We start from the raw sequence: 15095 nt of genomic DNA on the forward strand, positions 1-15095 counted from the left end.
ATGTGAGTATTATCTTAATTTATTTTTATTTTGATGAAAAATTCTTTTATAGATTGAGAATATATATATATATATATATATATATATATATATATATATATATATATATATATATATATATATATATATATATATGGATAATATTTAATTTTTTTAACTTTTTTTAATGTGAAATTTAATCATATTTAAATCTTATTTTTATGATGAATATATACATATTTATCTTACCTTTCACATTATCGTTTAAACTTATTTAAACTTTTTTTTATTTGATAACTTATTTTTAAGGTTCATATTTGATACTTTTGTTTTTTAGTATTATTTGACAGTGTTATTTAACACTTTTATTTAATATTTATATTATTTTAAATAAACATATATTTTTTAATATTAAATATTTGATAATATCATATTTTTTATATTAACTTTTATATTTTATAAAAAATATTTACTTAATATTTATAATAATAAAAGAAAAGGTGTGAATATAATCTTTATTTAATAATGATGAGACAAAAATTTCAAATTTTATATTTAATATATGAATGAGGATGGATTTTTATTTCAATTATGAAGATAGAAAGAAAAATTGATATTCATCTCTCGTGTATAAGAAAAACAAGTCAATAGAGTAAGAGAAAGAGTTAATATATATTTTTATTAATGACAGAAAAGTGCAGATTTAAGTTAGATATGAATGAGAGACTTGAAGACTTAGAGACTTGCTAGACATTACTGTGATTAATCATCGTATGAAAACAAAAAGGTTCTTAGATTATCTAGATGAATATGACATGGAAATTTGTCAACGGGGGCATGGATAAGCCTGTGTACTTCTCACAGGTCCTATGAATGAATATCAGCTTCATAAAATGTCTATGTAAGATTTTGTATTACATTATTTAACGAATGCTAATATATAATAAAACTATAACTTAAATAATCAATATTTATAAATTTTAATTATCAATACTAACGGACTAATTTAATAGCTAAAAGTAATTAATTTGTCACTCTATTCATTAAATCAATCTATTCTAACTAAAACAAATACTATCATTCCATTCAACCCATAGATAAATACAAGAAAAACTTAATTAAGTTAAATTGACCCATTTTATCATTTAATGAAAAAACATATGAAAATATAATCATGAAATAGTTAGTCAAATTATTAATATATGTACGTTGAAAATAAAATAAAATATATATGAATTATAAACTCGATTATACCCATTCACCATACAAAATATTTATTATTACAAGAGTCAAATCCTAAAAACTAACAAACTTCAAAGAATCTTATAACTTACACTTTAAGACACGGGTCGTTGAATGGTTCCATGCTAGCCTCGTGTCAACATAATATAGATTTTCCAAAATACCCTTCCGCGCGCCAATAAATGTCACGAATTATAACGGTAGTGCCGTGATGGTTCGCGTTTCAGCGTATTTCTTCAGAAACGCGTTTTGGACGGCAAATTGTTTGTTTGAACCGTACCAACCTTGCAACTACCGCTATGTGCTCACATTTATCGTCTGAGATTATTTAAATTAAGGAAAACCGTGATTAGTCAATATTATAATAATATTATATTATAATAAAACTATAAATTAATTGTCCCTCTCTTTTACTTTTTCGGTTTTCTGAGCATTCGCTGTTTCCTTTTCTCTCTTACCGACTGTTTTCTCTCATTCGCCTGAAAACCTCTTCACCGGCCGGAAAATTGATACTATTTCCGGCGATTTGTCGCCGCTAAGAGGAGGATTAATGTTGCCTCCTGATTGAGCTGGTTACATTATCTCACAATTTGCTAAGTTTGGTTGTAGAAGGCTTTGGATTTCTCGGAGACCTGGTTTATACCTTCTACTCGCCGTTTTGGGAGAATGTGGCGAGGCTGAATATCTTTCACGAGTCGGTCTTAGTCTCCAGGACGGTGATCTAGGGTTTGACTCGGCGATTTGGATTCGTGTTTGTTTCATTGTTTTTTTGTGTGAAGTTTTTCTTCCGAGTAAACGAAGACGGAGCGTTATAGGGAGCGACTTCGTAATGGACTGGTAGGTCGATCGTGCTTTCTGGACATTTCTTCTGTGTAATTTTGGTGTTTTGATCAACTACATTTATTCAAACTCTGTGATGTGCGTTTTGTTCTGGCTTGCCATTCAGATCCCGGGCATTGTTCCATCTCCGGAGGTTCGGTCTCGATTGATCGTGCTTTGTTTATGTTACCGTGAATATGATTTTTCCAGTATCACTTCGTAATTTGATTTTTCCTGTGTTTCTTTACATATACAGTACACTTCTTACCTTTTAATTTTTCTATTTGGTTAGAGATTCGGAACTCGTCTCTGAAATTTTTAAGGAAAATAAAAATAAGAGAAAGGGACTTATTTCTCCCCGCCTTTCTATAATAGGAATTTAGAGGATTATGTTCTGTCAAGGATTAATAGATTACTAATGTTTTTGTCTAGAAGTTCTTTTCTTCTTGGAATATCTTGTATTGGTTCATTGCATTCCATGAAGATGTTCGATACCACCTTTTGTTTATTTGGTTTATTTTAAGGTGGGGGGAATGATGATGTTGAGAAGAGGACACTGTTCGAATTTCAGCGCGTGCTTACGTTGAATTTTCATATATGTTTAATTAAAAAATAATTTTCTGTCAACCATATTTGGGGTTTCGCTTCGCGAAATTCCGATATAATTCAAATGCTTCTGTTTGACAAAATCTCCAAGTCGGCGTTGCGGTCATTCAGTCGGTGGGTCAATTTTTGTTGTCTTAACGGTTCGTACTTAAAGTTATGACTTCCGTTTGGCCCAGGGTGGAGTTCTGACGTAACTCTTTCATTCTATTTATGACTTTCATTGCCCCACAACACACAGAGGAGGCATCTAGTTGTTGACTCCTCAATGGTAATATGCCAGAGTGACATAGCACTCCCCGGGTCCATAGATTTTTTTTTTCTTTTCTTTTAAAATACATTTTTTTGTGGGGTCGGGTTGTTTTAACTTGTTGGATTTGGACACTTTTGAAGTGGAGAGGTATGCAAAGTAAGAAATTCAGTATGTATTGATTTGAATTAAAGTACCTCAGCACTAATCACTTTAAGTAAGGGTGGATGTACGTGTTTTCTCATCTTATAAATCTTTTCACTTCAAGAGGGTTAAAATCCTAACTTGTTTATGTTTTGAAGAACGTTCCTTTCTGTCTATTTGTCCAAGTAGACAGTTGATGCATCAGAAGTGGTTTATGCATTGACACCTCTTTTTGTTTATTGTTAAGTGAATTAAAGTGCAATGCTTTGTTTAGCTTATTTCACCTTACTTCAGACTTCCAGTGATGCTTTTATTGTTATATCTTTTGTCAGTCTATTGTGAGTAGATGAAACTCGTGAGTTTCACTTTGTTTCTATACTTGTGGTTTTTGTGCATACCGTATGTCCTATTTACTTACTGGCTGATCTGGCTGTTAAATGATGAAAACAATAATAGGTGGGAGGAAGAGTACGTGAATCTATGGAAGCTAGAAATGGGTTAGAATATTTGAAACAGAAAAGGCTTCAGCGAGCGAAATCTGCTACTGCCAGTGCCACAGCAACAAACATTGCTAACATGATGAACAGAAGTGGAGGAGATGCTCTTAGTACTTCTGCATCATATGGTATGAGGTTGCCTGGTGATGCAAGTAGCTTTTCCCGGCGGAAGGTGGATAAGTTTGACACAAGTGATCTGGCATGGACTGAGAAAATTCCAGAGTGTCCTGTGTATTATCCAACAAAGGAGGAATTTGATGATCCCTTGCTTTATTTACAAAGAATAGCTCCCGAAGCTTCTAAATATGGTATGAGTATGCCCTATTGAATCTATGATTTACTTTGTATTCAATTTAAGATTTTGAGTTGATATGGTTAACTAGGGTTCTTAGATGTATAAGACCGGCATTGCATTGCCTGTATCACTTCTTAAGCTGATGAGAACCTTCACCGTGATAAGTGATGAGGATAGTGTATATTCCAAACTAGCCATTTATACAGCAAAGTTATGGTCTTAGATGTCTTCATTTTTGAAGTTGATATTCTATCATCTATTTTAGTTTAACTATATTTTACACTGAAAGAATAATAAATTCTGATCAATTGGTTTTTATTAGTCAGTAATCATAAAACTCATTCTGTTCAAAAATAAAGGTAGAAACCGGATTTACCTTCACGAACGTGCGCATGAAGACCCTAGTTCATCTATCTTACAATTTTGTTTTCTCTTTTACCTGCTGCTAATGTTGAGCCCATTCTCCAAGGTTGCTTGCTGCATCCTTCACTTCTTTTATTGGTGCATAAACAAGAAGAAGATTTTAGTAATTAGGAAAAAGAAAGTTGAAGTTACATCTTAGAAATGAAAGTTCTTTCCTTGCATGCTATGTATCTAACTCATTGAGATGAGATAATAGAAAATATTAAGCTTTTTTCTTGTTTCTAGTAGAAGTCCTTAAGAACCCTATCTCAGCACCATACTTTGTTCTTGAGAGTGAAAGATTATGATCTTGTGACAAAATACCATCATGAAAGGTCTACGTGAAAATGGTGTAGAACAAATGGCGGTTGAATATTTGGACTGTGTTCGGAAATTTTCATCTTTGTTTCTTTAATAATGTATTAAGGTTATGCCTACCGACATTGGCGTACGGAGTTGAATGTTCCCCCTCTTAGGTTTTTGTTTACTTTGTTTCTTTTCCTCTCACACATGTTCATCTCCTATTTTGTAATTAATTCTTTTTTATATAAATAGTATATTAGTTGTATCATTCAATAGTACATTTGACTAGTGTGTTTTTATAAAAGTTTCAAATATGACAGTTTCTCATATATGGCAAGTTGAGCGAACTCACAGATGAAATCTACTTATGAGAAGTACAAGTGACATTTGCTAAATTTACATCAATTATGCCAAGATTTTGATTTTTGATTTTACAATTATCATTCTCCTTTTCAAAAGAGTAACATCATTTTCCAAATTTGTTTTTCTTTTCATTAATCATGAAACCTGAAAACCTTCTGTCTAATCCCATTGAACCAAATGCAATTTAAATTCATTTGCTATTCACCGAATCTTTGTTGAGAATCTAGATTCTCTAGGTTGGATTCTATGAAATAAATAATGCCATTGTCTTGTTGAACTACTGCTTTCTTTTCATTCTTGTCTTTGGTGGGTACTTCATTTTTCATATCCCTGTTTGTATCATTTTGGTTTTCCTTTTCTGAGCTTTCCATTTTGGTAAATGGTGGAGATATTCTTTCCCTATTTTTTTGTGAGAAATAACCTAAATTTTTTTATTGAGTATCAAGTACTTTAGCTTTTGTGATTTCCTCAGTGGTGTCGAATGAGTCTTTATTTCCTTCATGACCATAGTTTGGAAGCTATGCTATTCTTTTTTTTTTCTATCCTGCTGTTCACTTCGGTTGGAACACGTTATCTGAGTCCATCTCTTGTTTATAATTTCATGTATCTTTCCAATGAGGGCAACAGGAGAGATAATGGGGATGACTTTGGTTTCTTCTGTGCCTTGAGCTTTCAGCTACTCTTAAGCACTTCATTAATTTGCTAGAACGCTTCTCATTCGAGTGAGCGTACTAATTTCACATGCTAAAACTTCTGCTGCTAATATTACGGTTGATAATATAAGGTAAAGAGTGATTACATTTAAAGAATGTAATCTAGAGGTTCAGTCCAAAGAGGATATTTGAGGTAGTTGGGTGTCATTCAATCCTGAAAACTAACCTTTGCTTTTTCAAGCTAGAAGGTTGTGTTTGAATGTTACAGTGTGATTCAAATATATTCTTTTGTCTTAAAAATTGGAGTGCTTGAAGCCCAGTATTTAAACAGTGACCTGGTTTTCCTCGGAACCATGTTTGAGTATGGAATTCAAATATCATATTTTAAGTGGTAGCCTTTTCTGGGCTTTTTTGAAATCAAATACTTGAACATTATGAGGTGGAATAAAGGCTCTTTCAAAATTCAAAAGCTCGCTAGAGCCCAAATATTTGAATTCTTCATTGTATCCTTGAGAACCAAAGTTGTTTCCTTGAATACATGGTTTCAAAATATGTTAATTTTAGCTCAAAATACACTGATAGACTTTATTTCTTTGGGATTCAACAAGTTCATACAGTTGCCATATTTTGATTAGAAAGGTTACAAGTTCTTAATTCTGTAGCTCTTTATGAAGTGGTTGGTCTTGATCTCTAACCCTTACTTCAAGTTTATCATTTCACCATTGTTTAGATGTGGTTAAATCTTTTACATGACCATGCATCTTTGGAAATCAGACATTTGATTTATGAGGAACCTATTGAGTGATTGAATTGAAGCTTAACTCCATTTGAATCTGTCAGGCATATGCAAGATTATTTCACCTTTGAGTGCTTCTGTTCCTGCTGGGGTTGTTTTAATGAGGGAGCAAGCAGGGTTCAAGTTTACAACTAGAGTGCAGCCCCTTCGTCTTGCCGAATGGGATACCGAAGACAAAGTGGTGTTTTTCATGAGTGGGATGTCAGTTTTCTTTCTGCGTATGTCATTGTTCTACGTTTCATTATCTTTATCACATCTGGATTTTGATATGGTTGTAAATAATTCAGAGATTATACATTTCGTGATTTTGAAAAGATGGCAAACAAGTCTTTTGCACAAAGATATTGCAGTGCTGGATGTCTTCCTGCCTCATACTTGGAGAAAGAATTTTGGAGTGAAATTGGTTGTGGGAAGATGGAAACTGTTGAATATGCATGTGACGTTGATGGTAGTGCCTTTTCATCTTTGCCCACTGATCAACTTGGGAACAGCAAATGGAATTTGAAGGTTTTAATTCAACTAGTCTTTGTTTTTGTTTAAATGTTATGTTCCTTTCCTTGTTTACTTCTCATTTATTTTTTTACAGAAGACTAATTAGAACTAATAAAATGCTTTTCGTCCTTGCTTTAACTCGACGGCCTTGTGATAGCTCTTAATTGCTTTTTTCTCACTGAATCACAATCTAACAAAATATTTCCAATAAACATGGTTATCAAACTCTCAAGTTAACTCGTAAACTCGTATGAGTTTACGTACCCAGACCTGGCTTTCGAGTTAACTCGGAAGTAAACTCGGTAGAATTGACTGTGAAATCGGTAGGATCGTGTAGAATCACGAGTTTGGAGCGATTCTGCAAGCTTAAAAGTTATATATTTAATGAAATGCATCAAAATTAATGATAATAATCCAAGTATTTATGTTTTACAATATTTATTTTTATGAACAATATAACTATAAATTTTATTTATTTAAAGTTATATAATTTTGTAGACCTATTTGAACTAAGATATTATTTATATAATTTTTTTTATCTGAAGTAAACTCTTACGAGTTTTCGAGTTGAGTTTCTTCGACTCTCACGATGTAAACTCTCGAATTTGATAACCTTGCCAATAAATAAATGTAGTGTTTCTAGAAAAAGAAAATGTTTCTGATTTTCTTGTACATTTTACTGTAATCTATTTTTGTAAAATTCTGTTCTTAGAAAGTTTGTATCTGTTAATTCTGTCAGTTAATTGGCCACTGTTTCAGGTTGCTGAAATGGGAATGAATAGCATTTACTGACTTTATGGGCCATTAAGTCATTATGTATTATTTATTAGTTTTACCTTGGTTGCCTATCCTGGAAACAATGTACAATATGTAATGCGAGCCAGAGGAGTGCAATGTGGGAATAATAGGTTCTGGACAAGAAAAAGAAGAATTAAGAATTGAAATAAGGAATTTTTATTAAGAATTCATTCCTGATCCTCCTGGTCAATTTGGCAGCAGCATAAGGTTGGGAAAACAATAAAGGAAACTAACTTTACAGGGATTCCCAGAGCCCTGCATCCTCCAGCAACTAGGTTCTATGATACTCCAAAAATATGTGTCCCTCTCCTCTTTTAATCAGGGTTATGATTCCCTGCATCCCGCTTTTCTTTTTCCCTTTTATGCACCTTATAAATTTTGGGCCTTTGCTTCTTAGTAATACCCCTCTCTTACAGTCTCCTCCTCGTCCTCAAGGTGAAATTCTGGAAATGCTTCTTGTATTCTGGATGTTGGTTCCCAACTGTTCTCACACACTAGAATCTTCTTCCACTTTATCAAAATTTCCAATGATTCTCATGAACCTTCTCTGATGTTCAATACCGATTTTGTCTGACCCTCCAATGTTTGTTCCTCAATCAGCATAGCTGGAAGAGTTTGGGGTTGTACATGTGACTTCACTGATTGCTTTAATAAATAGACACAGAAAACTGGGTGAATTCAGCTGGATTTGGACAGCTGCAACCAGTAAGTCAGTTCTTTCTCCTATACTTTTTATTACCTGATAACAGCCATTGAAGCATGGACTCAGCTTCACATTGGGTCTCCTAGCCAAGAACTTCATTTTATAAGGCTGTAGCTTAAGATAAACCGAGTCTCCTTCCTTAAATGTAACATCTCTTCAGTGCTTTTTGGCATGTATCAAATTCTGGTCTTGGGTTTTTTCAAACTAACTTAACTGATCTAGCAATTTATCTCATTGCTGCACTAACGGATTTACTTCCTCAACCTTGGATGGATTGTAGTTCCCTTCAATAGTATTGGATATCAGTATAATTTGGATTGAACCAAAACCATGCCCAACTTAACCATTATGACCAATTATGACCATTTGTCCATCTGTTTGAGGATGATAAGCTGAGCTATATTTCAACTGTGTTCCTGCTCCTTTAAGCAACACCATGGAGTATCTGCTTAAGAAAACTTGATTCCGGCTTTAACTATAGAGGCAGGGAAACCATGCAGTTAGACTATTTCTGAGAAAAACAGCAGCCACTTTGCTAGCTGTAAGGATCAATGCTATGAGATGTGAGAACCAGAACAAGGATTGTTGTATGATGACAAAAGAAATACTTAAATTATAGGGTTATAGAAATGCAAATTGGGTTGGCTGTCCCATTGAGAGTAGACTAGATACTGTGTTGTCATTGGAGGGAACCTGGAAGGGCAAGAAACAAACTGTTGCCCGATCCAATGCAGAAATTGAATATAGATCTATGGCTTTAGCTAGTTTTGAACGTGTGTGGATTAAACAACTTTGAAGAGTTGAAATCCTGTAAAGTTGAGCAGATGAAGTTGTATTATGATGATTAGACAGCCCCAGTCACGTGTTCCGTGAAAGTACCAAACACGCCAATTGTCATTTTATCATGGCAAGCAACTTGCAAATATTGTTACGAAGTCCTGCAGAGGGCCTGAAATTAAGTTTATATATTTCAGGCTTAGTGCATACAATTTACATGCTCTACCGTGAGGTGAGTGTTAAAATGATCATTTCTATTGTATTTTACAACATTAATAAAGCTACTTTTTTGGTGTACGTACCTAGCCTAAGGATGAAGTGTTACAGGATATGACTTTCCCTTATAAGTTTAATCTTCCCTTTTTCATACACACACACACACACACATATATATATATATATATATACATATATATACATCAGCTTTGATATAACTCACTTATTCTTTAATCATGTCCTATTAGCTTGGTAACCGTATTAGCTTTTAATGAAAAGTAATGAACTTCAAAATCACACCCTATTAGCTTGGTAGCCCACTTATTTTCCTTTTCCCCTATTAATCTCATGATAGAAATTTAAGGCTCCTTCGATCAATAAGAATGATAAAGTGATGCCCAAAAGATAATGTCTCCACCTTTGGACAGCAAGTATAATAGCCATCATATCTTTCAACTTGCTCGATGTATTCCTTAACCAAACATGTTTGTTTCAGGCTCAACAAGCGTTCAAAAGGACTATGTATCATAGTGGGTTGAAATCTTTGAATCATCACTGTCTTGAGTGCTTCCCGAGAAGGATGAGTTACTAGACTCTCACCAACGGAGCCAACTTAGTGCCTTCCCTCCATAGCAAATAATACTACCTCCATCCTTTCTTCTTGGTTGACACTCAATTTTCAAATATTTCTCCAGGAGATGCAGCCACCCAAAAGCATCTTCCCCGTGAACATCGGAATCTGGTGTTTCTTCTACTTGTCTGGTCCTCCACTATCGGATGGGTCTTTTGACCAAACCCCCTCTGCTTCAGGATAGTCCTCCCTACGACCTTTATAATTCCTCTAATTTATCTTTCATCATCTACTTTATAACGTCAAGAATTCCATCCATCTTGAACCTTCCATCTTGCAATTCTTTGAGTTTCTTGCTCTTCCTGGGTAGCCGTGCTAACTTTTTGTAGGGAATTCTGTTGTGTTTCTGTTCTTGTCTTCGTTGTTATATTGTAATAGTGCTTCCTGAATTGGGAGTTGTGATACCAGGTGATTGGTTCTAGACGAGAAAAAGAAGAATTAAGAATAAAAATAAGGAATTTTTATTGAGAATTGATTGGTGATCCTCCTGGCCAATTTGGCAAGCTTTATAGGGATTTCAAGAGCCCTACACCCTTTCATCAGTAGGTTCCAAGAACACTCTAAAAAAACATATGTCCCCCTTCTCTCTTCTAATCCCCTATTTATAATGTTTTTAACTATCTATATCAGGGTTATGATTGCTGAATCTCTCCTTTTTCTTTTGTAAACCTTGTGACTTCTGGGCTTGGACCTCTCAGCAGCCTTTATAAAGAAGGTTGTATCCACTCCTTTTGAGCATTCATCTTGGGTTGCTTGGGTGATGAACATCCAAGCAATGCCCCCTGTTTACTATTGTAAAACTTTTTCAATTTGTCCATGTTGATGTAATTTTTTTGACACTTTTAGTGAGATTTTTATTTTATTTGTTGGAATATGATATGATTTTTTTCGTTGTTTTCTTTTTGGTAAATGTGATCTAGTAGTGTATTGTTGTTTAACTTGGTGAAGTACATTTTTTTCTATGATCTCAGAAATTTTCGTGGTTGCCCAAGTCTATTTTGCGGCTCTTGGAAACATCAATTCCGGTATAACAGTTATTTTCTTTGAATGACCAAACCCATGTCCATAGTTGTCAATAACGTATTTAGGGTCTTTATTCCAGGGAGTAACAGAACCCATGCTATACATTGGAATGCTGTTTAGCATGTTTGCTTGGCACGTGGAAGATCATTATTTATACAGGTAAATGTTGCTTACTACATAACATCATCACAGGCTTAATAATGCTAAGGGTCTTGCTAACCAGTGTCTTGAAGGGTGCTAGATAAGAGAGTAACAGGTAGAAATTAAAAAGACAAAAATTGGGCAACATGAAAGTAGGAAAGATTTGAAGGAGAAATCTGAATGATTTATTAATCTGATGATTACAAAATGGATGAAGTCACTCGTATATATAGCCTTTGTTACTTTTAATCCAGGAATTTCAAGAGGCAAAAAAATTTACAATTCTCAAGAGTTAAGAATCTAAAAATACTAATATTAAATTCTATTAATTGCAACAAGCATTTGGAAATCATGGTAATGGAGCATCAGTAACATTTTTATAAAAGCTTTATAGGTTTGAAAACTTTGGGCACTGGTTAGCATTTGCTGCATGTTTATTTAATCATATTTATATTGTTATGACAGCGTTAATTATCATCACTGTGGAGCATCAAAAACTTGGTATGGCATTCCAGGTCACGCAGCATTGGAATTTGAAAGGGTGGTGAGACAACACGTGTATACTAATGATATTTTGTCAACTGGTGGAGAAGATGGAGCCTTTGATGTTCTCCTGGGGAAAACAACTATGTTCCCACCAGATATTTTGTTGGAGCATGAAGTCCCTGTCTACAAGGCTGTTCAAAATCCAGGGGATTACGTAATAACTTTCCCGAGAGCATATCATGCTGGCTTTAGTCATGGTAAGATTTACTTGTATATATTCAGTACATTTTAGTTCCAAAGGATATGTTAAACTTGGGGTACCTACCCATAGTCCAACCCACTTATTGTATCAAATACATAATTTATATATTCCGTCAAATTTCAGGCTTCAACTGTGGAGAAGCAGTGAATTTTGCAATTGGTGATTGGTTTCCTTTAGGGGCTATTGCAAGTCAAAGATATGCACTTCTTCACAGAGATCCTTTGCTTCCCCATGAAGAACTTTTATGCAAAGAAGCAATGCTTCTGTATGCAACATTAAGACTTGAAGATTCAGACATTTTCCCCGAAGAGTTGTTATCTCGTGATTGTGTTAAGATTTCTTTTGTTAATTTGATGCGCTTTCAACATTGCGCTCGTTGGCTGTTAATGAAATCAAGGGCTTGTACAAGTGTTTCTTCACATTCTCAGGGTACAATTCTCTGTAGCCTCTGCAAACGGGACTGCTATGTAGCTTATGTTGACTGTGAATGTCACCTGCACCCAGTATGCCTTCGCCATGGTAAGCTTTTGTGAATGCTTTTTACTAATAGATCATTTGAGTTTTCTCAAGTTAGGTAATGAAGTGCTTGTTTGATATATCATTTTCAGTATAGGTTTAGAAACGAATGCATTACAGAGAAAGTTGGGCTGCAACCTAATAACCTATTGTTAAAAAATAGTAGAATTTTGGCTAGTTTGGACACGTGTGGAGAAGACCTGGAGACGACTTAGTCAGGAGATAGTAGATCAGATGTAGGGTAGCCGCATTGCTACAGGCAAAGAACTGAGAAAAATTATAGGTTAGACTGTCAAGAAAGATTGTAAGGTCAATGATTTTTTTAAAAACCACAATTTATGATTAAACTCTATTGTATTTAATTTATTTAGTCGACCCTATGTAGGTGGAAAGGTTTGGTTGTATATATTTTTGGTTGTTAAATAACTAGTCAATTCCTCATTCCATATATTGTTCATAATAAGATAAGCATTATATTTTTTTTTCTTCTTGGGGTTAAATATGTAATGAAGTGACTTTTCAATTTGATTAAAATATGCACAACTTGTTTAGTGATGGAATTTTCGTGTTTTTAATGTCTTTAAATGTGATAATCTAGATGTAGAATTTCTTGACTTCACCTGTGGGACCAAGCGCACACTTTATCTTAGGGAAGATACTCCAGACATGGAAGCTGCGGCCAAGAGATTTGAGCAGGAAGATGGAATTTTGAAAGAGATACTTAAGGAGATGAAAAGTGAAAAAAATATCTATTCATGCCCTTTGTCGAACATGTTCCAGATGGCTGAGGCTAATGGATATACACCGTATTGTGAGATGAAATTTGATTCTATTGCTAATTTTTGTACCACCTCAAAGCTGTCAACAAACAATCAAGAGCATATGCGAAGTCAATTTGTTTCAAGACCTGAGGTATCTTCTGCTTCATCTACGCTATGTTCTCTTTCCAAACCTCCTGAGATCTCTGCTTCCAATATCGTAAGTTACTGTCTATGGATTTAAGATATTATCATTTGCATACTCCTGCATCAGGAGTCATTTTTTCTCTGTATCCTTATTGCAGGATGAGGTGAATGCTAACTTTAAATTAGGCAGTCCTGATTGTGAAGAGAATTGTGAAAGAATATCCAATGATACTTCTGAGTCTTTTCAATCCTCTCTTCAGTATGAATGCCCTAATAAATCTATGGGTAATGTGCGTAGATTAGAGAAGAAGCTTATTGTGGATAACAAGAGTGACGATTCTGATTCAGGGATTTTTAGGGTTAAGCGCCCTTCTTCTCTTAAGGCAGAGAGGAGAAATATAAGAGGTGCTACGTTTTCAACAAATTCTGGACAGCAGGTATTGTTACATATTTGAACTATTTCTAAAAATGAGTTTTAGATATGTATTGTCAGTCTATAAGTTTTTATAATGTCAACCAATAAAAAATCATGGTATTTCGTTAGTGAATGATTCTGTTGTTTATTCTAATAATTGTGCAGACCAATTGAGTACATTACCTAAATGTAAAATAATTGTGACACAAGGATTTATGTGAATTTGTTTAGTATAAATATGTTAAAGATTGAGTGGTCTAGTCCCAATATCTTGTGCAGATAAGATCTAGCCAAGAATTTAACCTTTCCGGGTTTCAGCATTCTCTATATTTCTTTCGCACGAATGCAATTTCCATGATGACATATAGTACTGTATGTATATGAGCAGGAACTCAAACAATTGAAGAAAGACCTTCACGAAGGAAGGAGTGTGCCACAAGTAGATATGAGAAAAAGAAAGGAAAGGAGTTACAAATATAGTGACGGTGTTAGTCATAAGGTTAATAATGGCAAAATTTCCTCGAGGGACAAATTTGCAAGGGGAAATAGCATTCCCGTATCCGTAAGATATAAGAAGCGAAGTAATGGGGAAGTTAATAGACGACGACATCATTGCCGGACAGATAGGTTGCTGCATTCCATAGAGGTTGCTCCAAAGCGCCTTAAAGCTCGAGACCCTTCATTTATGGGGATAAACAGCAGATTGAATTGAGTTTTTAAGTTGTTGGCTGTGATTAATGGAGAACCATCTACAGTATTACTTTCTAACTTCATTAAAGCTAAATGGGCTTTCTAACAACAGGCAAAATCCTGGAAGCAATGGTAAAATAGTTAACCAAATAGAGAAGAATACATATTCTTTGTGCAGGCCTGACATTTGGCAATCTGCATGACAAGGTGATCTTTGGGTTCTCAGGTCAAGGTTTTTCCAGCTTTGGTGGAGATCTAGAGCATAGAAGTAAATGTAAATGATCATTTTTTTTTCTGATGAGTCGTTTAGGTCAATTTAGGGACTCTGCTCCCCCCCTCCCCCATTGTTTTCTCAATTCAGGTCATTAGCCTCTTGCCGTTGTCCACGTTCATTCATTCTTTTTGTAGCCTTGTACCTAGGACTACTGGAATAAACTTCAGAGAAATTCTTCATTTCTTCTAATTCGTGTTCTTTTCTTTTTTATGGTTTCGCCCATTATGGTTTCGACGATTAGGATACTTTTAATGTTAGTTTTTGTGATCTTAGTAAGAGGAAGTCGTCATAAATATTGATTACACTTTAATTTCTCATTATGTCAGTTCTATATCATTTGTTACAAGACCTTTATCACACTTGAAAAGGAGAGGAAATGGAAAGAAGTTATAGTGATTCGGCGAATAAGCTTACGACATT

The 15095-nt window shown here is 34.4% G+C and overlaps 1 protein-coding gene across 2 annotated transcripts; it reads left to right on the top strand.

Annotated features, from left to right (window-relative positions):
* Positions 1 to 1647: 1647 nt before the first annotated feature.
* Positions 1648 to 14864, top strand: LOC124841334 (lysine-specific demethylase JMJ13-like). 2 transcript variants are annotated; one of them, XM_088104456.1, is made up of 11 exons: positions 1648 to 2058; positions 3494 to 3842; positions 6391 to 6547; positions 6634 to 6853; positions 10935 to 10988; positions 11066 to 11145; positions 11593 to 11870; positions 11999 to 12394; positions 12990 to 13303; positions 13455 to 13733; positions 14100 to 14864. In XM_088104456.1, the coding sequence occupies exons 2-11, from the start codon at positions 3518 to 3520 to the stop codon at positions 14421 to 14423; spliced, it is 2427 nt and encodes an 808-aa protein (XP_087960582.1). In that variant the 5' UTR covers positions 1648 to 2058; positions 3494 to 3517; the 3' UTR covers positions 14424 to 14864. The 2 variants fall into 2 exon arrangements, with proteins under 2 accessions (XP_087960582.1, XP_087960581.1); XM_088104455.1 differs by having other exon boundaries at positions 1650 to 2058; positions 12990 to 13369.
* The last annotated feature ends 231 nt before the right edge of the window (positions 14865 to 15095 follow it).

Source organism: Vigna umbellata, chromosome 1 (assembly GCF_029865625.1).
Source record: "Vigna umbellata cultivar VRB3 chromosome 1, Vumbellata_1.0, whole genome shotgun sequence".
NCBI classification, from domain to species: Eukaryota; Viridiplantae; Streptophyta; class Magnoliopsida; order Fabales; family Fabaceae; genus Vigna; species Vigna umbellata.

Excerpts from the sequence above, each read along its gene's own strand:
- LOC124841334 (XM_088104455.1), top strand. The coding sequence starts at position 3,518 with ATGGAAGCTAGAAATGGGTTAGAATATTTGAAACAGAAAAGGCTTCAG. Across the intron at positions 6,548-6,633 it reads GTGTTTTTCATGAGTGGGAT|AGATTATACATTTCGTGATT; the intron begins GTCAGTTTTCTT and ends TAAATAATTCAG. Across the intron at positions 6,854-10,934 it reads ACAGCAAATGGAATTTGAAG|AAATTTTCGTGGTTGCCCAA; the intron begins GTTTTAATTCAA and ends CTATGATCTCAG.